Source organism: Cygnus olor, chromosome 14, assembly GCF_009769625.2.
Source record: "Cygnus olor isolate bCygOlo1 chromosome 14, bCygOlo1.pri.v2, whole genome shotgun sequence".
Lineage (NCBI taxonomy): Eukaryota > Metazoa > Chordata > Aves > Anseriformes > Anatidae > Cygnus > Cygnus olor.
Genome location: NC_049182.1, coordinates 4,633,456 through 4,646,475, shown reverse-complemented (window position 1 = coordinate 4,646,475; position 13,020 = coordinate 4,633,456). Strand labels below are relative to the sequence as shown.

Here is a 13,020-nt window from a genome sequence, read left to right as displayed (position 1 = left end):
GGCATTAGATGACTGAGGTTCTCTGTGTCTGATAATCATCAGTTTTCTCTGTCTTACCAATTACTTCCACTTTTACTGCAAAAGATGCTTCTCCTGCACGGTTGACAGCCACACATTCGTATGTCCCTGCATCAGATGATTTGACTGCTTCAAAAATAAATGAGTGGAATCCCTTTTCTGACACGATCATTTTATGAAACTGGTCTTGATGTACCATCCTTCCGTTCTGATACCACATCACATCTGGGGTTGGCAGCCCACTAACCTGTGAAGGGGAGAAAAGCAGCAAAAGGGTTAAAAAGCTTTAAGATGATACAAACTCTTCAATGCTGTATAGAGATTGATGTATATGGGTGATCAAGTCATGGTCATACTACAAAAAATTAATTTTTGAATATTAATGTGGTGCTGCGCAGAGAGGAAGGCTCGTGGAGTGCTGTGCAGAGATGAGCTCTAGCTGCAAGACAGTGGATGCTGTTCCTGCAAACCCCTGTTGTTCCCATCCCATAAAATAGGTTTGATTAAGTCAAAGGTGTTCATTGTGGGTTCGTGGTGGGAGGGAGCTCACCCGTCTAATCAATCTCACAGCTAGCACTGTAGCAGTGCCAAAATTTGTGCAATTTTGATAAAGTATGTAAATAAACTGTATCGTGCAGACATGCTCTAGGTTGTCCATCACAGTCAGAAACATCCCTGTCCATCGCATCACAGCAAAATGGCTAAAGGTCACGTTAAGGTATTGCCTGACTCTATTTAAGGCAAGGGATTTGAAGTCCTTCTGGATGCAATTGGGAAAAAAACAAGTCATGCCACAATCAGAAAACAATATTTGCAGTAAAGCTGCGTATGTGCAAGCACCAGGTTCTTTCTTACCCTAGGGTTGGCACAATTACTGTGCAGTCTCAGGCCACTCTGCTGTTCTATTTGTTTGTAATTAGTACATTTCCTTGCCAGATACCTGCTCCAGCCAGGGCACACTTTAATGAGCCTTATAGAGGGCTCATTAAAAGCAGGCAGTCCTCTCCTACATAGGCTGTGCTGGACGGGTTTCCATTCCACTGAAGCCAGCGGGTGTCCCAGTGGAGAGCACAAGGTCACTTCTCTAAAAGGTTTCTTGAAGCAAGGTCTTAATATTCAGTCTTTGCATTGAGCTCTAGTGAGTCTTCTGTGGTGGTCCATATTTACCAGCATTTAGCTTTAGCCATACTCTTATGCAACTAATCCCACTTATGTTTTCCAAGGGAAAACGTCAACACATTTACCCATCTTCTGTTACCAGCTTTACACTGCCTGGAGAGACCCTGTGCAACCTGCTGTTAGTGCTCTGGCTCATCAAGCCACAAAGGCACTGCAGCTCAGAGAGCTATTCATGCCACACACACCACACAGCTAAGGGGACTGAAAGTGAAAGGCTGGTATTACTTTGAAGTCGAGCCTGCAGAATCGCCCCTCCTCAATAATGACATCTTCTGGCACTTGTGTAAAACGTGGTTGAAAAAACTTTTCCTGAATTGCATCATGTCCACGTTCATCTCCTCTTGAGGATGGTCTGCTCCTAAAACGAGGACAGTAGCGGTTGTATAAAAGTTACCATAGCACAGATCTCACTGCAGTGCTGAGTCACTCAGGAGGCTTAGGAACCCAACACTACAGTTCTGGTTGTTTTTCAGCTGTGAGGCATGAGTACTGATGAACCACTCATCTTGCTGAAGTTATTCAGTTTAACACAGAAGCATAACATAGCAAAACTCATCTTTGGCCTAATATCCAAAAGAATTTACAAGAACAATGTGGGCTGTGTTTCATCATGCTGTGTTTTATCATTTACATTGTTGGGCCTTGCTTTGACTAGAAAAGTATATTCTAGACTATGGCACATATTTGCCCTAGATACAAGTCTTTCAAAATTTAGTGTTATACTTAGAATTGACTGCTTTAACACCACAGGCTTCAGCAGCCATCCTCTAATGTTAGCATTTTAGTTGAAGTAAATGAGTTTAGTAATTACTACTTCAGGAAAAATGAAAAGCAAAGGAATGCTAGCATTGTCTAGAAATATCTGAAATAAGGTCTCGAAGAGTAGCGCAGCACAGGTTTATGCATTACCTTACATGTGTTGTAGGAACCTGCAGCCTGATGTTCTCTGCGTTCTGGTGCTTGGAAAGAGGAAGACAAAAGGTGAATTAATTTACAGAGGAAGTTTAATCTATAAACCAAATGAGAAGCCATTTTGAGTTAGTATACTGCTCCTTAAAGCACACTGAATACTTAGGAGTTGTTGGGCTAAGATGTAAAGGAACTTGCATCGTATGCTAACATGCTCTCTTTTCACGCTAGACTTTCTGCTGTGCTAGCAACAAGTACTATTAATAGAACAGCTTCTTGTCACTCTGCACAGGTGATAGGTGCAGCAGCTTCGTTTGGCACACTGGGCCTTTGGCAAGCCAATAACCTTTGTTAGAGGGGAGTAATGCTACTGGCAGTATCTAAAATGAGAACTAAGTACAGAATGTCCTTCCCAATAGCAGGAATAGAAGTGGAATCACTGGCAAGAACATAGTATTGTGCCCACTTAAATATGGTACCAGTAGCAGAGAACACATGCGGAGCTGGAAAATATTTTTCTTTCTACATCACAGCACCAAGTAAGCTTACTGACAGCTCCACAATCACATGAGTAAATCTGCTGAAGTACCCAGGACTGATTCCTGATAGGAGCTTGGATATTTGGAAAATATAAGCAGAGTTTATCACCAGTGACTCATTTTAGCAATGGAATCAGGCAGAGGAAATGCTACATGGACATTTCTGGGGTGTTTGCCATTACGGTGCTTGGTTCTGCACTCCGTAGCCCATTCCTGTGGAACACTTAAGCCTGGGTTTAAACTTCAAACACAGAATCAGCCTTCAGTTCAGGGCAAGCATCACGTAAGTAAAGGTTTAGATTTAAATAAAGTTTTAGCTTCATTCCCTGAATGAATCAGTGAATACAATACTGAATTAAAAAAAATAAATCTAAACATAAGCCAATTTCTCCTTCCACTTTATATGGAGCATTTTTATGCAAAATAAAATGAGGTCTCCCATCCTCTCTGACATCCATCATATTCCTTTCTTGTCTGCTTTTGTCAGGTGATTGCTGGGGAGAAATAGCTCAAACTGTGTATTCCACCCTTGCTGTGATCTTAAGTGTCTCTTGTATTGAAGAGTTTTGCTAACTGCATTTGGAAAGATGAATGCCAGCCTGCTGGCTCTCTGCATGCATGCAGCAGGAGGGATGTTTTCTTTGGCAGCACAGGTGTCCAGTGCCACATCACAGATATTTCCAGTAACTTTGATCAAAGAAGTGCCAGAGAGAGCTTTTAACTGGCCCGTTCTGAATAACCAATGAATGATGCAAGTCCCCAGCTAAAATGTTTTTGAACATGCCAGTAGTAATAGATTCTTGGCTATCAGCATGTGGGCTGCTAAAATAACTGCTTTGTCTTCTGTTAACAATTGCAAGCTTCTGGAAGGGATAAAATCCAGCCAATCCCACCCCGAAGCCCTGACCTCCTGTAGTCAATGTCACTGACTCCAAACAGTGACAGGTGTAAATCTTGCTGTCCTTGCCAAGGCAGAACTCAGGCTATTAGAGTGGGTACCTGGATCCCTCGCTGTGCTTCTCCCTGCCTGTCACAGGCAGAGTGCAATGTGCTGGGTAGCAGCTGTTGCAATTCCTCCCTAGAGAGGTCATTCCTACAGATCAGGCCCAGCAAGGGGATGGTGTAAGTACTGCCAGCATTCGGTGCTTAAACTGCCCCCCCCTCCAACATCATCTCCCCCAAACCCAAATCCCAGCTATACAGAGATCTGCTAGCAAAAGCTCTTCCCTTCCCTCTCCTGCACTGGTACCAAGAAAACACCCTCTCTCCTTCCATCCTCTTTAAGTATAAGCAGTTCACAGCACCGCCACCAGGAAATTACTGCTCTAGAGAGAGGCCCCGTTTACCTGTGCGTTCTGCATATCTTCGCTTTGTGCTTCAAACACAGATGCAGCGTTTTCTGGTCCTAGCAGCCTGCGAGCCATTCTTTCTTCATAAGTTAATCGCTAAAAGCAGAGCAGAGCGGAATTCTTGTCGTAAGTCCATTTACTATTTCAGTTCATCTTGTAAGAACGCATTAATATGCCACAAAGTCAGGGTGTTGTCAATGAAAGCAGTGGCTGAATAGAAACCCTGCTTCTGTTACAGCGTGTTTGCAGTCCGTGATGCCTACTGAAGTCAGCCTCAATATATACAGCACTGAAATGCATAAAAGATTAAACTGCCTGTTCATCAAAGCCTCTCTAATGCCATCTGTGGCCTTCCACGCCTCTTTTTTTTTCCACGCTGGGATTATTTATGGGTAACTGATGGCATTATCTCGGAAGCCAGAGTAAGTCCCAGGGTACCTTTCTGTTAGCACTGGGAAAACTTCCCAAGTCATTCAGCTGTGGATTTACTTCAGCAGCTAGGGGCTAGATGCTACTGTCCCCTACTCCCATGTGTTATTCCTACAAGCACCAAAACACCTGAAACTTGGCTTCCCAAGAGTTTATCTTGGGTTTGGATTTATGAGGTGAGGACAAACTGACTAAATTTACCTCATGTACAGGATATATATGTGATTACTCCTGTGTGGATAACAATTTGAGAAGGCTTGGGGGACTTTTCCTTAGAAGAGAGCAAGACCTTTTGCAAAACCTGCGAGAGCATAATATCCCTGAGATCACTACTGCTAAGATTAAGTGTGGCTGAGAGTGGCCAGTTGGTTCAGACGTTGTTGGAGGACAAGGGGAGGAGGGGACACAGTGGTGATTGCATAAGCCTTATTTTTAGCCTGGCTTCCTATGGGAAGAAAGGCTGGCTTGCAATGGCAAACTTTCTTACAGCAGATAGGACATTCCTGTCAGGGACATATTAACTCATATTTGACCTGACATTATTTTTCCTTCAATGTTTAAGACTATATATATATATATATATATATATATGATACAAGCCTTTTTCCACTGATAGTAATGGCAAAACTCATTTCTATTTCAGGGAAAAGAAGATGAGAACTATAAACACTGGGATTTTACTAGTTGCCTCCAACCAGCAGGAAGGTTGCAACTTGCATTAAAGACCTGCTTACTCGAGCTTGTTGCAATGCGCTTCCCAACTGGTAAGCAATTTTTGTCTCCAAGGTTTCGATTTCTTGATCAAGAGGATTATATTTTGTCCCTTCACAGAATGAATAGATAGGCACTGAGTCTAAGACCCTCTTATAGCTCACAGACTTTATCATAAAAGGTCACGTGTTTTGTTTGATTGGTTATGGTTCGTATAAAAAGAAATCAAAGAGGTTTACCACATCTGGTGATACTCTCTAGATACTCTCTAGAGTAAGCTTTTAAGTATCGGTATTTCTCCAAGTTTCTAATGATTTGGGTAGCTTATTAACTCCAGGATTGGAATGCAGGGTGAAACATGGGCAGAGCAAACTGGTTCTTTAGTCAGCAGCTTTCCCTTACCTGGTTGCCATTCTGGAGAAGGTTGTCTTTGCACCGGAGTTTCTTTTCCAAGTCCTGGATGAGGGCCTCTTTTGTTCCTCGAATTTCTTGGTCAGACGTCTTCTGCATAGAGTTGATGCTAGCTTGTTTGTTATACATTGGCTTTGAGTAACTACTCATGCAGGAAGAGGAAACAAAGTTATTCCTGTAGGCTTGCTTGGCTGTTCACTATAGACACAAATGTGAATCTGCTACCTAGAAACTGTGGTTCAAAGGAACCTGTAAAGAATTTGGGAGATAGATAGGCTAGGTGGCATGACTGAGGACAGAAAACTTAGGGGGAAGCATCATTGTCTAATCAAGTCATTCAGTGTCATCCCACAGCACTGTCACAGTCGCTTGCTGTGGGTCACCATTCAGCATCCCGAAATCTTGCTGTGGCCTCTGTCCTGGTTTGAATGCATGCAGCCAGGCTAGCGGTGTTTTGAGAACTCCACTGAGCTTGGAGAGTCTCTCCAGGAGCAAGTTCTCCCTCAAGAACTTCACTCCTGTACAATTTCGATTGCTAAAAAGGCTCTTGGTGCTGCAAATCCACAGCAGAGTTACAAACTAGTTCATTATGTGTGGACAAATGATTTACTATCTTCTTCTTCAGGGCCCCAGAAGGTATTTCTGTTCAGATGTCCAATAACTAAGTTTATCCCACAGGGGTCTTTAGGTGCCATGCTACAATCCCCACATAGCCTGCTTCTGTAATCCATAGTCAAGAGACGATCAAGTCTTGGCTCTGGCAGCAAGTTAGATAGTAGACTTGATTCTGAAAGGTGCTAGGAAAAGAGGAGCATCCCTCACCAGGTTGTGAAGGTCTACAAGAGGTCACAGCACTCTGTGCTGACAGGATCTAACCCCATTCCTTAAACACAGCAGGGCCTCATAGTTATTTGTATCTAAATCCTCTTGCCTTGGTCGCTTAGGATTTTGGTCCCCTGATTACAATAGGGCAGAAGAGTTATAATTCTCATGTGTGTTCCAGAACTACTTGGACTTAATAGCTTGCCCAAGTTATAACTTAATAAATTGCCCAACAGATTAATAAAGTCTCATGCCCCATTTACCCGTCTGTATAATAATTAGGAAAATGATTTCTCAACTCACAGGATGCTGCATTTAGTTCTTTGGAGCAGCTTATGTGAAAGGCATAGTGAGGTACCAAAGCCCTTTGCTATGAAAACAAACAACCTCCCCCCACATACACAAATCCCAGCAGTTACTCCAGATGCATAGCTAACCCACAAGGACTCCTGCAGGAGTTTTAAAAAGCTCTTCTCAGTGTCCCAGCTACCCCTCTTGGTCTTACCTTCCCACAGTGCTGTGCTCCGAAAACCACCCAAAAAAAATAGCAAAAAAACCCAACCCAGGAACGTTCAGGTTTCCTGAATACAAACTGACACTGAAACCTATATTTATACCCAGGTCAGCATGAGCCCCCTGCCCCTATCACCTTTCTAATACCCTTTGCTGGATATTCAGCACTGACTTTCCCTGGGACCTCCAGCTAATATTGGCAGGAGTACAAGTTGGTGAGAAGGCAAGACCCAGCTCCCTTTGAGATCTCACTGACCTTGGGAGGTATTTGGATTGCAGCCCAAAGGCAAAATGATATAATACTTATTCAGGAAAGAATTTGGTCTTTGGTCTTAAGGGGTAAAATTTTGAAGCGGCTGCCTTTCTGCTAGTACGTATGATTAATGAAAACTGTATTGTAGGGAAGTGTAGAGTCCTATCATGATGTAGAGCCTGAAAATTCTGCTGAGACTTACTAGGAATCGTAATGTTGTGAAACAGCAGTATGTGAAACATACTGCTACCTTCCTCGCTGTTCACAAGGCATGTTTGTTGAGAGAAGTTCATTTGAGATGGCCGACTATCTTCTGTTCTGGATACCGTTAAACAAGTGATTCCCATCAAATCACACTAAACCGTTCAAACTGAGCCCGACAAACGTGTGCAACAGCCAGTGGCGTGACTGCTGGGCAGTTCAATTCCTCATTTATACCCTTCTTTCCCACAGAGACACCAAGGGCAAGCACTCAGCCTCCTAACCCGCCTCACTTCACGCATGCAAAGCCCTGCCTCGCGCATCAGAAGTCAATGGGAGCTGGACCATTGGCTTCGGCCAAGCTGGCCGGGCTGGGGTCGGGTTGGTCAGTGCGCAGGAGAGGCCAGGCCAGGCCCGATTAAAGCAAGGGGAAGTTAGCAGCCTGTGTATACTTACTGAGGTTCCCCAGGAGGAGTTTGGCTGTTATAATCAGGCTGCGAGGGTAGCACTGAGCACAGGAATGCTGCGGGGGGTTGGTTAGGCATGGATATAAGCCGTTGCCCGGATGATGAGCTAGCAGGAGACTGCGCAGACGCAGGCGTGACGGGATATGTGGATTCCTTAGGGGCACTACAGGAAGGCGAGGAGAGCGTGATTGAAGAGCTCAGCGATGACGAGGAGGAGAATTTCTGCCCACTAGGGTTACGAGGCTGTATTAGAATGGAGGACTGTTTGATTTGTCTGCTCGGCTCTGTAGAGGTTGCAGGTCCCGGAGGCTGCTGTTGCCCTTGACACACATTCTTAGACTGGATAAAGTGTTTTGGACGTTCGTAGTTAAACATGGTTGGTTGGCACATAGAGGAAACGGATGGGAAATTATGGACACTCATAGGAGAAGTTTCACGACTGTCCTGGGTTTTTGTTGGTGATAACTGGCTTTGGATAGGTGACGGGTAAAAACTAGCTGGTAGGCCACGAAAGCTGTCTTGGCTGGGCTCCTGGATAGAATGGAACCCTGGCCTTGCAGAATAGAGGCTTTCTTGGTGTGGATTTTCCCTTAAGGAAGACAATACAGATAAAGTAAATTGTACATCACAATTTAAGTTGCAAAAATACCATGTTGTGAGCAGTCATTAGCAGTCCAAAGAATACTATGTTCAGGCAGTTGACAGTTAAAGCTTAAGCTTAAAATAAGATGATTTAGGATTGATTAGAGCTATTTCAAAAATATACAAACATTTCAGGTTAAAAGAACAAGTCACGCACTCCATCAGACCCAGCTGCAGTGCTTACCATGGCTATCTTATCTGCAAGAGCCCAGTAATTTCTGAAAGAAATAGCAACTGGCTTATTGCAACAACCCATCACCAAATTTTTGAATTCAGATCTTTTTATATCAAATTGAGATTTGGGATTGGAATGCCGAGGACGGTGTTTTTCTGTTCAAAGAGATTTCCTGAGATTTGCTGTTGTGGCTAATAATTGCCAGAATGACATAGCCCCAGGATAAAGTAGGGCCCGCCAAGCAGCTCAGAGGTCCTCCATTTATTTTGGAAGTCATTGATATCTAAACCTGGTATCTCACCAATTTACAGAAGGGGAATGTTTCATTTAAGCAAACTTACTGAGTTTGTTGAGACTGACAACTAACTTCAGCTCCAGGATAAGTAAGTACCAGCCCTCCCCCCCCCCCCCCCCGCCCCCAAATAAATGAAAAGCTACTAATAAAAAATGAGAATGTAAATCCACACAGTTACATGTGCTGGAAAAAATTGTAATCTTGCCCCACTGAGATCAGCTGTTTTGCTGCTATATATACACAGTATATTGTATTCCTCTCGTTGGAGAGCCCAAAGAAGGGATCCACGGGGTCAGAAATTCCTTGGGGGGAGATCAGCTGAAGACGTTGCTCTTGTTTTATGAAGATTTAAAGCTTTCATTTCCTAAAAGTAGTTACGAATAGTAGTTGTAAATTAACAGTAAGTAAACAGGTTTTGTAGTAAAAATTCCCTGGTTTTCCCCTTGTCGTGTTCTTGGAATTTGAAGCCAGCTGAAATTTTTGGAGCATATCCAAACTACGTTCTCATTCACTAGTGCAAAAAACTTGTTGAATCTTGTTTTTGTACCACTTTGATATCACTGCCTGTGTACCGGTTCATTCATTTCATCTACAGGCTATGTACAGCAAGTGACCTTTACTTTCTTTTCTAAAATACCGCAGTAAAATAAGATACTAAATGAACACTGCCCCATGATGCACAGATCCACCCGTCACAGCAAGGGATAAGTTACATTGCCCTCAAATCATTCCACCTTGATTTGGAAAACAAACAGTAAACTTTTGACTTTACCAGATGAAAACAAAGAGCAGTAAGAAAACCTTTGCTTTCTTTAAAAAAGAAACATTTTTCCCTTCTCTGCACCCACAGTACCTTAAAGGTACATTTTTATCTCAGCATTAGTTGTCGCATTGCAATTTTTCATGCCAGCTCAGTAGCAGATTTGAAATAAAAAATGATGGAAGAAAAAAAAAAAAGGACCTTACCTACAGCCTGGAAGTTGTCACCTGGGCTTTAACCAGTATTTTGGGAAGGGGCTGTCATTCACTGACACAGACTGTCATAGTAGCCCTCTGCGTAGCATTATAAGACCAGAGACTTTAATGTGCTGCCAACAAATGACACCGCTGGACCTGCCTGTCCTCCTGCTACACCAGTGTCAGAATAAGAGTCTCTACCAGCCCAGCTCTCTTGGGGGCACTTCATTTAAGGGCCAGAGCCTCATTTTTTGGCAGGTGCCTGTGGTCAGCAAATCACGTAGTGTGGGCAGCGGTAAAACCTGCCCGCATGGCGGCACCATGCCCTTGCATCACCGTGTCCTGTGCCCGTGCCATATGCCCTTGTATCTCCATGCCCCGTGCCCTTGCATCCCCGTGCCCTTGCATCCCTGTGCCCTAGCATCCCTGTGCCCTTGCATCCCCATGCCCTAGCATCCCCAAGTCCTTGTGTCCGTGCCCCACCGCCAGGCTGGGCCTCCAAGGCTCACGGAGGAGCTGAGCCCCTCCAGGAGTGAGGCCCAGACCCCGCTCACTTGGGGAGCTGAGACAGGCCCCTCCTAAAGGAGCGGTGCTGGGATGGTTCCCTGGGGCTCAGCCCTGCATGGCCACTGTGGGATGAGTGGCTTCACTGTCGGGCCACAACTTGGAGCAGCCGTGGGTGTTCCCGGAGCCCAGGTATTTGTTTGGTCTCGCTCCACGCAGTCGGCAGCTGAGGCTTTGTTTGTGAAGTCTGTGGTTTTCCAGGGTTGCCCAGGCTGGCAGCAGCAGTGGGCATGGAGCTCCCGGCCCTCCCCACCGATCAAACTGCTGAGGGTCAGCCTTGCTCCCTGTGACATGCTGGGACTAAGCAGGAGAAAGCAAAGAACTGAAGAAGTCCTGCAGGTGCTGAAGAGAAGAGCAGCTTTTGCCTGTAGCAGGCAGCAGCAGAGGGCTGCTGCTATGTGCTGAGACACCCCCGAATCCTGCTTTGTTAAGCATCTCAGTGAAACTCCTTCTTTCTTCATATACCATAACTGTTAGCTACAGCAGCTAATTGCCCCGGTAGTGATAAAACTTGGCACTGCTTTTAAGGCTTAAAGGCAGCAGATACTGAAAGCTCGACATAAATGCAGGTGAAGTAACCCCGCAGCAGCACCCGCTGGCCGTAGTGCACAGCGGTACCCAGGCCTCCTTGCACAATGGAAAGCTGTGGCATCACTCGTGGGGGTGGAATAATCAGAAGTGTGCCTGAAGTGTCAGTCCTTCAATGAATAACACAAATTAGGTATACTTGATGGTGAAATGTTGTTTGGTGGTATATTGCTACTTGTGGGTATTATTATGTGTGTTAACTTGGAATTAAGGATCCAGCTCGGCTGTTTTCACCAGAACAGCAACAGATCCTGCTGGTAGATTAGGTGATTTGTATCCCTTTGATCAAAGGCTTTAGTGCTTAATTACATCTTAAATTATCATTATAGTGTTTAAGTGTCTTAATTATACTTTAGCAACTGTTGCCTAACATCCACACTATTGTTTAAAAAACCTCCAGCCCTGTAAGTACAGCAGCTCAGGCTGTGTGTGGGCTTTAACTTTCCTCTTCTCTCCCTTCATTGTACGTGTGAGTCTTTCAGCACAGCCGTCTTCAAGAGTTAATCCACGTTTAGGGTTTGTATTTAAACATCAACTCAGTATTTGCGAACTAAATCTACACAGCAGGTGTTAATTGAGTGCTAATTTAAATTCCTCCTGACGAAAGTGATTAAGGGAGGAAGTGTGGCCCTGGTTGTTGGAGAGGTTGTTTTGTTTGTTGTTGCTTTTTAATTTTTTTTTTTTTAAAGAACAAAAATTGTGTAGTTTGTCCAGAGGGAGTTGAGTACTTTAAAAAGTAAATAAAAGACAGTAAGTGTAGCATGATCGCTTGTGGTGTAGGAAGCTGTGAGCATGCTAAAGGTCAGGCTCTGTGCTCAGACAGGCTCTCTGGCTTCCCAGGGACTTCAATGAGGGTGCAGTGCACTCTTTTCAGAACTGAAGTTGGCTGCAAGACATCAATTTGAGGACAGCTTCGTACACTCAAAAGGCTGAACGCGACCGGGAGACTTGTATGAATGAGAAGGAACAGGAAAAAGTGACATCCAGAAGGTAGGCAAAAAACTTGAAAGAACTAGAAGCTCAAGTGATAAAAAAGGCAGAGGACTGAATCTATTAGCTTATGGTGGGGTAACTTAATAGTACCATGAGCAGCACTGTTAGCAGTTAGCTTTTCTGTACTGCTTCAGTTTCCTTTCTGTGAACGGTGACGCAGTGCCTCTGATCAGGTTCTCCTAGTTTCTTGAGTGATATAGCAACAAAGGTCTAGAAAAAGCTATGAATCTTCTGTGTATTTATGAAGTAATTGTAAAAACTACCTAAGACACCTGGCAGTATACTTAGCACATGAAACCTCTTCTTTGCTTGGGTTAACTGGCTTTAATAAAGATAATGATCTGTACAGAGTCAAACAGGGGCTGGTTTTGCTCTGCTTTTTTAATGCTGATGAGAAGGATGCTGTAACCTGTAGCTACAAAAGCCTTGAAAGAAGGAGCTGGTAGCTGCGGTCTTCTCCAACTGCATTTTCTAGCTTTTGTAGAGTGACCGTTGCTAAGCAATAGTTTGGAGAAGTATGAATACAAGGACTGCATTCATTCATCGTGGTATTTGTCAGTATTTCTTTTTGTCTTCAGTAACAGTTTCAACCATGTACGTGATAGAGTTATATGGCTGAATCTTTCTACCAAGGCAGTTAAAAATAACAGCTAATCATTAGAGATGATTGCTTAATTTAACAGCAACAATGTTAAGTCCCATTCACAATATTTCAAAGCACATGGCAATGAGGCTGTGTGTTTCAAAAATATTTAAGTGCTCATAGCTGGATACTTCTAGAAAGTCTAGTAGTTTTTTCTTTGTACCTTGAGGCATGTAAATGCCTTCCAAAATGCGGTTCAGTATTGCTGCCAACTGAAAGCACTCTGCAGCTCTGTACACTACTTAGCCTTTTTAGTTAACACTAGTCAATATTTTATATAAACCACATTTTTTCAAAGCTATTACATGGCAGATTTTGGTCATATGTTATATCCCTTCATGCAGGACATCAGATATCGCATT

General features: G+C 43.8%; 1 protein-coding gene and 2 long non-coding RNA genes across 7 annotated transcripts in view; 2 read left to right on the top strand and 1 right to left on the bottom strand.

Annotated features, from left to right (window-relative positions):
* Window positions 1-13,020, bottom strand: part of MYOT (myotilin) — a 31,482-nt gene that overhangs the window by 2,249 nt on the left and 16,213 nt on the right. The window contains exons 1-7 of one of the 2 annotated variants that reach the window (XM_040573029.1): window positions 9,880-10,258; window positions 7,791-8,390; window positions 5,537-5,687; window positions 3,992-4,090; window positions 2,107-2,156; window positions 1,423-1,555; window positions 58-265 (exon numbers count right to left, since the gene is read on the bottom strand). In XM_040573029.1, coding sequence (XP_040428963.1) covers window positions 58-265; window positions 1,423-1,555; window positions 2,107-2,156; window positions 3,992-4,090; window positions 5,537-5,687; window positions 7,791-8,224 — 1,075 coding nt within the window. In that variant the 5' untranslated portion in view covers window positions 8,225-8,390; window positions 9,880-10,258. Of the gene's footprint in view, window positions 1-57; window positions 266-1,422; window positions 1,556-2,106; window positions 2,157-3,991; window positions 4,091-5,536; window positions 5,688-7,790; window positions 8,391-9,879; window positions 10,259-13,020 lie in introns of those variants that run through there. The other variant, XM_040573028.1, reaches the window with a different exon arrangement.
* Window positions 2,121-10,887, top strand: LOC121077657. The gene is made up of 3 exons (XR_005824226.1): window positions 2,121-2,178; window positions 5,067-5,187; window positions 10,636-10,887. It is a non-coding gene; the product is annotated as an uncharacterized LOC121077657 (long non-coding RNA).
* The window catches only part of LOC121077654, a 31,091-nt gene continuing 29,392 nt past the window's right edge, over window positions 11,322-13,020 (top strand). For 2 of the 4 annotated variants that reach the window (XR_005824221.1, XR_005824220.1), the window contains exon 1: window positions 11,327-12,012. This is a non-coding gene — a long non-coding RNA (uncharacterized LOC121077654). Of the gene's footprint in view, window positions 12,013-13,020 lie in introns of all 4 variants that reach the window. The other 2 variants (XR_005824223.1, XR_005824222.1) reach the window with 2 other exon arrangements.